The 14226-nt window shown below is 39.9% G+C and overlaps 2 protein-coding genes across 6 annotated transcripts in view; one reads left to right on the top strand and one right to left on the bottom strand.

Annotated features, from left to right (window-relative positions):
* The window catches only part of STRN3 (striatin 3), a 93907-nt gene extending 90001 nt beyond the window's left edge, over positions 1-3906 (bottom strand). The window contains exon 1 of one of the 3 annotated variants that reach the window (XM_079127219.1): positions 3334-3906. In XM_079127219.1, coding sequence (XP_078983345.1) covers positions 3334-3615 — 282 coding nt within the window. In that variant the 5' untranslated portion in view covers positions 3616-3906. The remainder of the gene's footprint in view (positions 1-3333) is intronic. The other 2 variants (XM_079127217.1, XM_079127218.1) reach the window with 2 other exon arrangements.
* The window catches only part of AP4S1 (adaptor related protein complex 4 subunit sigma 1), a 35260-nt gene continuing 22617 nt past the window's right edge, over positions 1584-14226 (top strand). For 2 of the 3 annotated variants that reach the window (XM_079127239.1, XM_079127241.1), the window contains exon 1: positions 2104-3195. The gene's annotated coding sequence lies outside the window, so the exon portion shown is untranslated. Of the gene's footprint in view, positions 3196-14226 lie in introns of all 3 variants that reach the window. The other variant, XM_079127240.1, reaches the window with a different exon arrangement.

The raw sequence follows: 14226 nt of genomic DNA, 5'->3' as shown, positions 1-14226 counted from the left end.
ATTACTAAGAAAACTGGAATGGAACCCCCATTTGACACAGTTATCCCACTCCTCAGTTTATACCCAAAGAACTTAAAATCAGGATACTACAGTGACACAGCCATATCAATGTTCACAGCACCTCAATTCACAATAACCCAGCTGTGGAATCAACCTAGGTGCCTTTCAACAATGAAAGATAAAGAAAATGTGATATATACATATATATATATACACACACAATAGAATATTACTCATCCACAAAGAAGAATGGAATTACTGCATTTGAAGGTAAATGGATGGAACTGGAGAATATCATGCTAAGTGAAATAAGCCAATCCCAAAAAAACCAAAGGCCAAATGTTCTCTGATAGGTAGAGGCTAACCCACAACAAGGAAGAGTAGGATAGGACAAGAGAAGTCCATTGGATTAGACAAAGGGAAATGAAGGGAAGGGAGGGGTGAGGGGAAGAGGAAGGAGTTGAATTAATCAGACATAACACTCCTATCCTTGTATATAAATACATGACTGCACATCATGTACAACCACAATAAGATCCAAATTAAAATAAGTTATACTCCATGTATGTATATGTCAAAATACACACTACTGTCATGTATTTTTAAAAGAACAAATTAGAAAAAATTATGTTTAGATGAGTTGGGCATGATGGCACATGCCTATAGTCCCAGATACCTGGGAGGGTGAGGTAGGAGGATTGATTGCTTGAGCCCAGGATTTCTTCCTGGCAACAGCCTCAGACCTTGTAGCCAAAACAAAGAATAATATGTGTAGATGATGGGTGCACACAAGATAGTATGTAACAATGATATGAAGGTGTCTTATTCCCATGTTTCTTTAAATTTAAGCTTGGAGTATAAATCGAATGATGTTTCACTAAAACCACATCACATTTTCTACATAAACATTCAACACATACATTTTTAAATAGGCATCTCACTTTCTTATTATAACTGAAGGCACTTAAAGCAAATTCAATAATCAACACAAACTTTCTGAAACCCTATTAACTCAGTAAAAAATTTTAAATAAATTCAGCACACACAAAAAACACACAACCATGAACATTTTATTCCAAAAGAATCAGTATGAAATAAAGCAAATTCCTGGAAAAAATAAATTAAAAGTGTAGAAACACTTTACCAATACTTTGTCAAAACAATCAAAAATATTAAAAATGGGCTGGGGAGATAGCTCAGTCGGTAGAGTGTTTGCCTTGCAAGCACAAAGCCCTGGGTTCGATCCCCAGCACCACAAAAAAAAAAAAAAAAAAAAAAAAAAAAAAAAAAAAAAAATTAAAAATGGTTTTATCAGTATAAAAGAAGATTACCAAGGTGTGGTGGTGCACACCTGTAATCCCACTGGCTCAGGAGGATGAGGTAGAAGGATGGCAAGTTCAAAGCCAGTCTCAGCAATTTGCAATTTAGCAAGACTCTGTCTCAAAAAAATAAAAAGGGCTGGGGATTTGGCTCAGTAGGTGAGCACCCTGGGTTCAATCCCAGGTACCAAAAAAAAAAAAAATACAAACACACACACATGAACAACTAAAAGCAAGCAAGCAAAAAAAAAAAAAAAAAAATCATTAAATAACTTTTATGATGCTATTAGGGAGAAAATAAATGGAAGGGAAAATAAGAGAAAGCAGGCAATATAGTTTTCATTAATGCAAACGTTTTGTTAATTTAGATATAAGACATTTCTCAGCTCCTCACATTAATGAAACTTAGGAAAGACAAATGCAATTGCTGAACCATTTAAAATTAAAACTTATGTAGAGCAGTACAAAGGTCAAAAAACCGGTAAGGGAAACTATGGTTAAGTATTATTCAATGGGCCCAAACTCAATGATACTTTTTAAAATAAATGCATTACAACATTCGCTCTACTCACACAAAAAAGTTAGCAGCATAGTGTCCTAGACAATTGTATACCAACAGAACTCTACAAATCCTAAGTATTTCAAAGCAGCTTATACATAAATCTAAAGAAAACACAGGCAATTTTTACTTAAGTCTTTTGAAAACTACATTTTTAAAAGCCCAGCAGTATAGCAACACAATTCTAAAACACTGAATGGATTCAGTGTCAAAATGTTAAGTTTTACTTTTTAAAAAAAAAATTTAACCTTACCCACTTTAACCTTTCCTCTTTCAACACATTTTCCTAATTATTCACCGTGGGTATGACAACGAACAATAATGCTTACATCCTAAATATATAACAATATGAAGAACAGGTGCAACACTATTTAGATGCATGTTTAAATTTGCCCAGGAAAGAGATTTAAAAATAAACACAATATTCAAAAAAGTTACTCCTTTAAAAAAGATGCAGCAATTTTGAAACTCAAGACGCGAGTCCTAAACTGAGAGTTTCCAAAAGTCAGGTATCTCACCCTATCAAAAATTCTCACTAAAAGAAACTAGTCAGGCTCAATAATTAAGGGTCCTAAGAACATTTAACTTTGTTTCACGGGTTGGTATTATGAAACACATACGTCTTATTTCAAACTAATACTAATTATCTTCTCAATCGTTTCACAAACATCAGTCTTGTTTGGCTTCGTGTAAAAATTAAAGAAAGGAACGGGGGTAAGTGTAGTGAAGGATACTCTAAAAAGAAAAATTGTATTAAAAGTGTTGGTAAGTCAGCAACTAAGGAAGAACTAAAGGAAATCCAATAGAGTAAAACTGCACCCCAGGTAAGCAGGAACTTCAGAGTTGACGGTGGGAAATGAAAACTTCCCCGGGTCAACCGCAAGCTGTGGTGCCTGTTAGTAGCCCAAGAAAGAAGCGTGGCTGTCAAAGGGCAACTGCGTACCAAGTCACGGGGGTGGGGGGACCAGACAAGCCTAATCGGAAAAGGGGGGTGGTCCAGGAAAAGGTGATAAGATGCCCATCGCAGCCCATGTCCTCGGGTTTTCAATTTCAACAATAATAAACAAGAGCAAACTCAGTACTCAACAGCCCGGCACCGGACTCTCGCAAAGAGCAGCTCAGTCCCGAGGCCGGGAGGCCGGGGAAGGCCGCCTCCAGAGGAGCCCCCGCAGACGCCATACTAAAAGCCAAAATGGCTGCCCCGAGGAAGCCCGCACAGCGTATCTAGTGAGGGTTGGGGAACAAGCTTCTGCGGGAAAGGGGGAGGGGGACTCTAGGAAGACCCGTCGCAGGACCATCATCCCCTGAGCCGCACAGGTATGTTCCTCTCGACCTCCCAAGGAGAAGGCTCGGGCTGAAGGGAATCCCGGCCCCACATCCACCCCCCGCCACCCCAGCACCGGGCTGGGAACCCCGCCGCGACAGCCGTCCCGCACACCGACCCCAGCAAGGTACCTGCAGTTCGGCCCGCTCCACCTCCCAGTGCGCCCGCTCCATCTCGAACCGAGCCCACTCGTGCTGGATGTAGTGCAGTATCCCCGGGATAGTGTACTGTTGTGGCCGGGACAGCTCGGGGCCTGCCGGGGGACCCGCTCCCTCGGAGGCCGGAGGACCCCCGCCGCCCGCCGCTCCATTCCCCCCGGGCGAAAGACTCAGGTTCCCCCCAGGTCCCTGCTGCTGCCGGGGAGGGGCCGTCATCCCCGGGCCGCCACCACCGCCTCCGGCAAGCTCGTCCATTGTGTGTGGGGCCCCGGCCGGGGCGCAGGGCGAGACGCCGACAGCTGGGGGAAGGGCCGGGGAGGGTGGCCCCGCGCCGACGGCGGGGCGGAGGCCGGACGGGAAAGGGGCGGGGAGGGGGTCGTTGCTATGTGCCTGCCTTGGGTCAGAGCAGGGAGCTGCCGGCCGCCGCCATTACAATCCCTCCTCCATCTGCCCGTCTCACTCACTCACTTTAGGGAAAGGGGGGCCGCGGCGGGAGGGGGGAGAAGGGGCAGGGTTGGGAAGGGGATAGACGTAGGGCCGCCGCTCCCGCACAGCATGCCGGGTAGAGAACGCCGCTGCCGCCGCACGCCTAATAGCCAAATAGAGTCCGGCCTCACCCTACGCAGGCGCACTGAGGACGCAGTCGGTCGCGGTTAGAGGGCGGAGGAGCATGGGCCCCGCCCTTAGGCCCGCCCACAGACGGCTCCGGGAGGTCGGCGTCTGCGTCTGCTTCGGCTTCCCACTGTGGGGCTCCCATCCACGGGAGCGGGTTGGCCTTTGGCTCCCGGGTTGTTTCCTTCGCGTGGGCAGCCCTAGGGCGTCGTTTCCCACCCGACGGTGTCGGCAGCGTGCATGCCTTTAGAGCTGGGATTAAGCCCGGCTTGTCTCTGACAGCAGCCGATCCTGGATTCCTGACGTTTCTCTTGCATTCCTTGCGTGTTTCAGGAAGTCCCAAAGGGTCAGGCCTCTTTCCGTGTCTGTCACTCGCTCGATCTTCGGTTTTTTAGCACCAGTCAGTTCCCGAGACTTACGAGATGTTCTTTTTGGGCAAACAGCCCAGATCCTTCCGGACGTGGTGACTGATTCCTAGTCTCCGTCTCGAGTTTGGGCTTTGGTAGGAACTTGTTCCACTCTGCCTCGGCTCTTCTTTCCTAATCTGGGATAGGCTGTGTTTTGGAAGTTTGAGAGAGGAGCAGGAGCAATTAATTCAGTATGTAATATATACATGACCACTCAGGATGTAATTTCAAAGAGATAAATTAGTACATCTTATTTTATCGTGCCTGCTTTACTGTTATTAAAGTTTAATGAAGGACTGATGTTGTGGCTCAGTGGTAGAGCCCTTGCCTAGCACAGGTGAGGCACTGGGTTCGATCCCCAGCGCCATATAAAACTAAACAAAATAAAGGTACTGTGTCCATCTACAATTAAAAATATTTTTAAAAGTTTAATGAAGAGCAGATTGCTATATTTATACATGAAATGAGGTCTTAGATCACAGCACTATTAAAAACCATTTCTCCACATTATTAAAGTACTGGTTCTTCATTTATTAGCGACCACATGTCACCTGCTTATTCAGTCTTACTCGTTGAGGGAAAGGGACTACGGCACATAAAGAACTCAGAAACACAAAACATGCTACCTCCAGACTCCTATGCTTATGTACTAAGAAATATTTTGCAAGAGACTATGGTTGTCTGCATGATGATAGCACCAAAAGAAGAGAAAGATGCACACAAATTTCCCATGAGTACCTTCAGCTCAAGAAAAAACTGGGATATTAGGAAAGGGAAAGGGATAAGAAAGGAGATTGTTTCTCTTCCGTTGTATACTTTTGTAGCACTAGATCCAAACTACAGCCTAGGAGTCATTCTCATACCTTTCACACAACGACCACATCCAGTCCTTTCTCCATTTATAACTTATTTTAAATCTTCCTACCTAAACTCCTCCTCCACCTCCCACAATCACTGGTGCCTGAGTGGTCTTCCTCAAAGGCAGATTTGACTGTCATGTTTAAAATATTTTAGTAATCTCCAAATTTTAAAATAAAATCCAAATTTAAGCTGACAAATAAAGATCCTTCAAAGTTGTAAATTGTCTAGTCACCCAATCGTCCATCACTTTATCATGCCAACCCATTTTTTCTCTTCAGCCAAACTGGCTTTGGTTCCTCCAATGCATAATGCTGTTTCACTCCACAGTGATCTAACACATGCCATTTCTTCCATTCCTCCCTCAAAACTCAAGCGTTATTTTCTCCAAGAAGTCTTAGAGATTCCTCAATTAGAGACCATATTCTGTTCTCTCAGTTAGAGACCATATTCTGTAGTGTCCCATACTTATATCTACATAAAGATGCTCCTCCCCTTACAATGGGTTACTTCCCAATAAACCCCTCATGCATTTATTTATCAAATGTGAAGAATACATTTGATACAACTAACCTACTAAACATCATAGTTTAGCAACCCAGTACACTGTATAACTAGTCTGGAGAAAGATCAAAATTCCACGCATGATTTCTACTTAATATCACTTTTGCGCCTTGGTAATGTTGACAATCTTAAGTCTAACATCATAAATCAGGGACCAGCTTACTTATTACACTATTTAAATAGCGTGTACTGGTCAGTAACATACCAAACAACTATGAAAGCTAGAACTGCACATAATGAGTATTCAATAATTTTTTGCTTTCAGTTGTGACTCTCCTGTCTCAGCCTCCCCAACTGCTGTGCTCTACCACTTCAATCATGAGAACACTGCAGTGAGTTTCTCGAATTTTGCCCTCTGTAGATAATGAACTCTCCCAAGCCACATTATCATTTACCACTCACTCACCTGGAATTCCCTCCCTAACCTGTGGCTGAGTCATTTCCTCTCTTCTGTCTCACCTTTGAAACTTCCTATTTGTTCTGTCTTAGTTCTGTTCATCCTTCTTCCCTGCCCATAGATTTTTCCAGTCTCAAGATGATCTTCAAGAAAGCCTCTTTATATCTTTGATAAGTTTAGAATTTTAGGGTGTTTTTTCCCTTTCCCATAGCTAATCTTTAGTATCTGTGTGCCTTTTCTTTTTCTTTTCTTTTTTTTTTTTTTATTTTGACCAAAGGGATTTGTCTTATTTCATTTACATATATTATGTCAGCAAAGGATGTTAAGGAACTCCAGACTTTTAAATAAGTCAGGAATGGAAAACACTAAGATGTCTTATTACTAAGTATTCCAGTGCCTTATATACATAGAGTTTTGACTATGCCTTTAAGAACTAAATAGCTTCTTGTAATTACTCACCTAAATATGTAGTTTTATATCTTCCTGACCATATACCAGGCATCCTTCTACAAAAGAGTTCCAACAGGTTCATAAACACTAATTTAACCATAATTTTTGCATCAGCTGCAAAGGCTTTGACAAATATTCTTATCTCCACAGTGGAAAGAGAAAACTGAGATAAAGAGGCCTTGGTCACTTCAGCGAGTCCTTAGTAGAGTAGAAAGAGGTTCCCACTCAGTGAGTATGTATGTGTATTGGGAAACAAATAAAGTCTCCCTTCACTAAATCACTTCCTATTATCCTATTGATTGCTCAATATTAGTATCTCTGGTTCCCAAGTTCTTTGCATGTTTGAAATTAATTTTAGGTAGTTTTGGTCGTTTCAGAGTGATTCAGTGTTGACACTGTGTTTACATTTATAAACAGAGAGCAAACATATAGTAGGGCCCAGAGGAAGATCTTTGAGTAGACTGACACATGTTCAAAACCAAAGACAAACTACAAACACAAAAGAAGGAAGTGGCTTTGACCCGCACCAAGGTTTAATGTACCAAATGAGATCAGACAGCAAGTTCTCATTACAGTAATTGCCTGTGGCTAAGAAAATCACAGCAATACATGTAGGGCACTCAAATTATTCAAATAATATCTTGTATGCAAAAGAAAAAAGGACCTTCAAAGACTACAAAAAAGTAGATACCCAAATCTTTAAGAAACTTAGGATGCTACATAAAATTCTAGTCCAAGTTCATTCCGGAATTGTCTCCTGAGTAATATGAGTTAGAAAAAACTAGGCTATGATAATATTGTATAATAGCTAATTCATAGAGATGTAAAAATTGAAAAGGGGAAAAAAAAAAGATTGCCTTGAGCCAAGTCTCTCCTGGACTACTGGCTAAGAATGAATAACCAGGTCTATAAACATGATAGCAAAATGACTGGAAAATGTGACTGAATCGGAAACTGCCAAAACTTCCAAGGTAATAATTTAACAAGCTTGGAAATATGGTTTCTCTCCCATTGTAGTAGCAGGGGAGAATGTTCAAAAGAATGATATCAGACATAAATATGTGACCAGGGAATTCTATACTAGAGAGTGTTCTCTTTGGAGAATATTTTGTTGTCCTTGTTGTTTTGTTTTGTTTTATTCTGGTGCTAAGGTTGGAACCCAGGGTCTCATGCTTACTAAATATTAGCTCTACCAAGAAGCTACATGTTCCCCACCCCCAACCCTTGACTTCCTAATTTTTTATTTTGAAAAATTTCAATCATGCAAAAACATAAAAAAAAAATCTAATGAACTCATTGTCAACATTTATCAAGATCTTGCCATTTTTATCACATCTCTTGTACTTTTTTCTTCTATGTGAGGAATACTTTAAAGTAAATCCCAGACCTTACACTCTTTTCGCTGGTATATACTTCTCTAAGAACCTTTTTAACAGCCGGTGATTTCTAGTCATCACCCAAACAATCTACTTGTTTCATTTAGTTGTTATGCCTTTAGGATTTTTTGTTTGTTCATTTTGTTTTGCATGTCCCTCACCCACCCCCTTTCTCATGCCATTTAGTTCTTTTTTTTTTTTTTTTTCCATGTCTTAAGAATTATCCACATTTGGCTGATTACATTCTTACGGTATCATTTATCATATTCCTTTCTCCTCCATATTTTTTATAAACTAGAAGTTAGGTCTAGAGGCTAGGTTTGATTCAGGTTTTTGAATTTTTTATTTTTGGCAAAATTACTTCCCCACTTAGGGCACAGTGTGCTTCCTATTGCATTACACCAGGTGGCACCTAATGTCTCGTTATCTCAGTTTTAGCCATGTTACTAAACTTGATTGGCCTGATATAGCTATGTCAGCCTTAACTAGCTAGCTAGCTAGCCAGCTATTAATACACACACTGTTCTACCCTTTCAGTGGAGGATCTGCCTTTCTGCCAACAAATATCCACTGGGGGTTCTGAGAAGTTTGGGGTCCTTAATGGTAACTTCCCTTGCACTCATTGCAAAAGGGCCTACTGGGCCTCCTCCCAAGTCCCGCTGTTGTTCTTAGAGTCACATTCATTCCCAGCAGAGCTCTTTCCCTTGGGTAGCGACTTGGTTGTTTCTGGGTTCCTTGGCATTTTGACCCTCACAGTCCTCATTTTCTAACCTCCGCTTCTGCCGATCCTTACCCTTCATGATCTCTCTCCACCTCTTCCTCTCCTTCTATTGTCCTATTTCTTGGTGCTACCTTAGTTTTTCCTTACCTATTGATGTTCTAGAGTACTTTACCCAGGATGTTTCTTCACCTGGTTTTTATTGACTGTACATGTTTTCTTTTGCTATCCTATTTGCTCTCACTGTTTTTGTGAAGAGTCCACTCCACCCGCCACTACCTTATCTTTCCTCCTTCTTTTTTTTTTTTTAATTTTAAATTGCCCATACTTTAACCTAAAGTTATCTATTATAGCCCAGCAATTGAAATAGTCTATTTGGCCAGTATTAAAGTAATTTTGACATTTCTTACTTTTCAAAGATTGAAAAATATAAATGAGTGTAAATTTAAGTATTAAGGTCCTCTGGGTGACACTGGGCTGGGCACTTGTCTACAGCTTTGATCTCCCATTTACATGTTCACCACTTGTTGCTCTACTTTATTGTGAAATTCAAAATAGAAAAAGTGCTTCTGGGCAAAGGGCAGTCAAGGAGGCCACCGGCAAGGCTGTGCTCTACCCTGACACCTGATCTGAATCAGAATAGTACTAAGTTCAGATATAGGTCTGAAAACTTGCCTCAGTGAGCATTTGTCTAGTATATTTTACTTTTTGGAAGTAGAAAGGAAGATTAGCTCAACTCCCTGAAGAGCAAATGGATTTTGAAAATGTTAGATATAATCACAAATGTAGAAAATGTAGCAGTTTGACCTTTACTGCACTAAATTTTCACAATTATTTAATTGAGCCATTTCCTAAGCATGTAGGCTCCATGTTGATATCAAAAAAAGTGAATAATCTATTAGAATTGTGCCTTTTGTGATAAGCTCCAGGGTCAAGACTGAAACATCAAAATATGCATACAAGCCAGTAAAATTTTTGTATAGAGTACAACTGGCCAGAGCTAGATTTACACTTACACTAGTGAATGGGGAGGGAAATGTGCTTCCACGGTCCTTTTACATCCATCACTGAATTACTAGTCTTGAGGCAAACCCTAAGCATTGGTGAGAACACATACTAACTAAAATTGGTCCTTCCTCTACCATTTTACAGAGTAACCTTTGGTAAGTATATTTTCACATCCTTAATGTGGAGATAAAAACCATCTCTAACTTGCAGAGCTGTTAGGGAGGATTCAATGAATGTGGGCAAAGTGTTCAAACAGCACCTGGCACCTAAGCAAGCACTGGGTGAACATTGTCTGTTTTCCTCTCTTCCTGAGCTGGGGAGTTGAGTCATATTAGCACAGTATTTGGGAGTCTATTCTATTCTACTATTTGGGCATCTTTTCTCCTTGTTTATTCTGTCATGTATTTATATCCATATTCAGTCATGTATATTTATTTTATACTTTGGATTATACTCCAATATTGTGTTGTTCAAATTGTTCTATCTTTGAATGTTAGGAGCTCTTCCAGATTGTTCCGTTGGCCTATCTGTATCTTTTTAACAGCTCTTTTGAGATATAATTCACGAACTCTAAAGTTCACTCGAAGTGTATAACTTAATAGCTTTTCTTATGCTCACTATTTATACAACAATTCTTACCATCCCTTACTTCTTAGATATTACTCTGAACCCTGTCCCCATTCTGAATCCTCTTGATTGTCTCTTTAGATTTGTCTTCTTGGGATATTTCATGTAATGGAGTTATACATTATGTCATCCTTTGTGACTGGCTTCTTTCACTCAGCAAAATATTTTGAAGATGAGTGGATCTGGTCTACTTTTTTTTTTTTTTTTTTTTTTTGTGGTGCTGGGGATTGAACCCAGGGCCTTATGCATGCAAGGCAAGCACTCTACCAACTGAGCTACATCCCCAGCTCAAGTCTGGTCTACTTTTAATCTTTATCTATTTATTTGTTTATTTTATATAGTTGTAATCTATATGAATGTAGAATTTGGTGTTCTGATTTTGTGACTTTATTTTTTTAGACATTTTCCCATTCTTCTGCATAGTCTGTTTATTTGCCATTTCCTGTTCTTCATTTTTAAAAAGATTTTTGTTTAGTTGTCAAAGGACCTTTATTTTATTTATTTATATGTGGTGCTGAGAATTGAACCCAGTGCCTCACCCATGCGAGGCAAGCGCTCTACCACTGAGCTTCAACCCCTGCCCCTTCTGTTCTTTATTTTAATGATAAAAGACACCATGTTGGTATTCATTTTGACACATAACAATTCTGGATTGTTATCTGAGCTTGCAATATCTGGGCTTGTTCCATGTTTCATTGTTACAGTGTTGTTATGAACATTTTTGTGCGCATATAGATTTTGAATTACACCTTAGGATAACTTTTCAAGAGTGGAATCTGCTTATTGCTTTTTTTTTTGGCCGTATTGGGGACCGAACCCAGGGCCTTGTGCTTGCAAGGTAAGCACTCTACCAACTGAGCCATATCCCCAGCCCTCAAGTTTTTGAGTCGATAGCCTCCTAACTTCCTGGCCATCAGAATATCTACCCTGGCCTTGTGTATTATTGAATGCAAAGAATTTGTAAACAGGAAGTTCATACCTGCTCCCTAACCACTCTCCACTTTGGTCTGAGCATACTCTTTCTTATTGTCTTACTTCAGTTTCATAATTATCATAATTATTTGATCTTCCTCCTCCTTGATGATTACTAACCAGGATAGGTGCTTACAGAATTCATCTCCAGTTCTCCAACATGTATCTCTCTCTTGAGTCTCCATATTGTTTGTTTTGGCATTATATATTTTAGAGTAGAAACATACTTGTGCTTCTCCATTTTTATTACCACTGTGTAATCCTATAATTGTAAATTGTGTAATTGTTAATGAGCATGCAGAAAAATAAAGATGTATTCAAGTCTTTAGGTGCCTTCAGCTGTTCTATTGAAAGTTTGCATCCTAATAAGTGTCAATTCAATATGTCCTTGTTCGTCATTCTTGTTCTTGGAGTCATTCAGAAGGAATGCTGGTCTTGTAAGGTGGAAACCAATTTGATCCCTTGGTTTAAGATCTCATTGGGATCTTTTTACATCTCGTTTTACCACTTAATGCAGCCAGGGCATTTGAAGGCAAAGGTTTAGCCATGGGTATCTTTGAGATATTTTTTTTCTTTTACCTGGCAGTTGAAATCTAAGGTATATTATTATAATTTTTAACTATCATTAAGTTGGTTTTTAAAACAACTTTGCTGAAAGAGAATAAAAGAAAGAGTAGTAATCTTAGCTTTCTAGTTACCTACTATAATTTACTGGCAATAATTTGTAAGGAGAATAAAAGTAACACTTAATACCAAATGATTAAACACCAGGGAGAGTGTTGCAATCCTGCCCACAGTGTAGTGAGCTTATCTTCCTTGGAAAGGGAGTGAATGACCACAGGCCTCCCCCACACTCAGCTGTCATATCCCTGGCTGAGCTGGTCTAAATAACATCCTGTTCTGCACAGTGAATGAACACTTGCAACCCCAGGCTTTGCCACATGAGGCCTGGCTCTTTATAGCATAGGGTTTGGAATTATGTGCAACCACCTGTCTGATAGGGCTTAGGAAATAAGAGATGTTGGGGTCAGTGTGTAGCTCAGTGGTGTCAGGTGTTTGCCTAGGATGCGCAAGACCTTGGGTTCAATTCCTAGTACCACAAAAAAGAAAAAAGAACTGGGTGCATACCTGAAATCCCAGCAGCTCAGAAGGCTGAGGCAGGAGGATTGCAAGTTCAAGGCCAGCCTCTGAAATTTAGTGATGGCCTGTCTCAAAATGAAAATAAAAAGGTCTGGGTATGTAGCTCAGTGGTAAAGCACTCTTGGGTTCAACACCCAGTACCTTCTCTACAAAAAAGGAATTGGGAGGGCAAAAAATAATAATATAAAATTTAGGGCAAATACTATTCTATAATGTTGTTTCTACTGGCAGCAAGGAAGTAATAGCTAAGTTGCAAATAAACCCTTGGGACCTTTTAGACCTTTTGCTGAAAACATGTGATCTCCTGTCACTCTCACACCTCACTAGTAGTCATCTAACTGGTTCAGAAAGACCTAGCAACTTTGAGTAACACATGGCCTAGCAGGTATGTGGCAAAGCTATGACCTGAGAGCCAGGTGTGTCTTACTCTAGTCTAAGCTTTTAGGTGACACATTCTTCTTATCTCAAGCAAGCAAAAACCTCAAAGAAAAATACTTGGTGTTGGACTTGACTTAGCTCTTTTGTCCAGTGTGCAACTAACTAGACTTTTTCTCAGTAATAGAGTGCACCGGGTTCTGTACTTTTCTGGGATTTTGATTGGTCCCATAACAACTCATTTGCCAAAAGTATAATTCTTCCATGCAATCTGCTTATTTCAGTAGGGCTTAGTTTACCATGGATTATTAACTTCACTTTCAAACAGACATGAATGTCTCATCAAAACAGATATTTAATGTTTTACACTTAAAGAAGTTGTAAAGTAGATCAAGCCCTGTTGTCATCCACTACCTGGTGTTCTAATAGCTGAGTCTTTTGCACATTAACTCTTCGCAGACAACTTCCATTGTTAAGATAGCTGTAAGTGCTCACCTGGGGTGACCAAGCCCTGTAGTGATCTTTCCCTCTTTCTCTGTGTCCTAAGCAAAAGAGATTGAGAAACCAAGCTGCTAAAAACTGACAGCAATATTAGTGAACAAGTAGTAAGTATATATCAAAATCAGATTTTTAGGAAGAATCCACATTGGTCTGTATGCCATATTTGTTCTATACCATTTCATCCATTTATTCTAATACAGATATAATTTGTCTTATGCATACCAAGTAATGATAAAGTAGGAAGATAAAAATTAAAAATCATGGAAGTCAGTTTACTTTTCAAGGACTTTACTAACTTTTCTATTCTGTTCAGCATTCTCAACCTGGATACCAGACAGGTATCTATGGATGTCCTGGGGTTGTTTAACATTTAGGCATATACCTTTTTGTGCATTTTTCTGGAAAAGTTGCATTAACTTTATTTATATTCTCACAAGGATCTATATTCTGGATTATACATCCATATTATAAAAGAAGACACTACAGTTCATGGATTATCTAATAGTACACTTATGTAATGAATAAATATTAATGCTTATAATATCTTGACACAAGATTAAAAAAAAAAAAAAAAAAAAACAGACATAGTGGTGTTTGCCTGTGATCCCAGCTACTTGAGGCTGAGGCAGGAAGATCACAAGTTTCATGCCAGCCTGGGCAACTTAGTGAAATCCTGTCTCAATGTTAAAACTAATAATAATTTTAAAAAGTGATGGGAGTATAGCTCAGTCATAAAGTGCCCCTGGGTTCAATCCCCAGGATGAAAAACAAGGAAGGAAAGACAGAAATTGTCATAGACCAGAAGAAACAAGAGACATGACAGTGGTATCCTGGATAGGATGCTGGAACAAAAAGAAGACA

Source organism: Sciurus vulgaris (assembly GCF_902686455.1).
Source record: "Sciurus vulgaris genome assembly, chromosome: 2".
NCBI lineage: Eukaryota > Metazoa > Chordata > Mammalia > Rodentia > Sciuridae > Sciurus > Sciurus vulgaris.
This window is presented reverse-complemented; position numbering and strand designations above follow the sequence as displayed.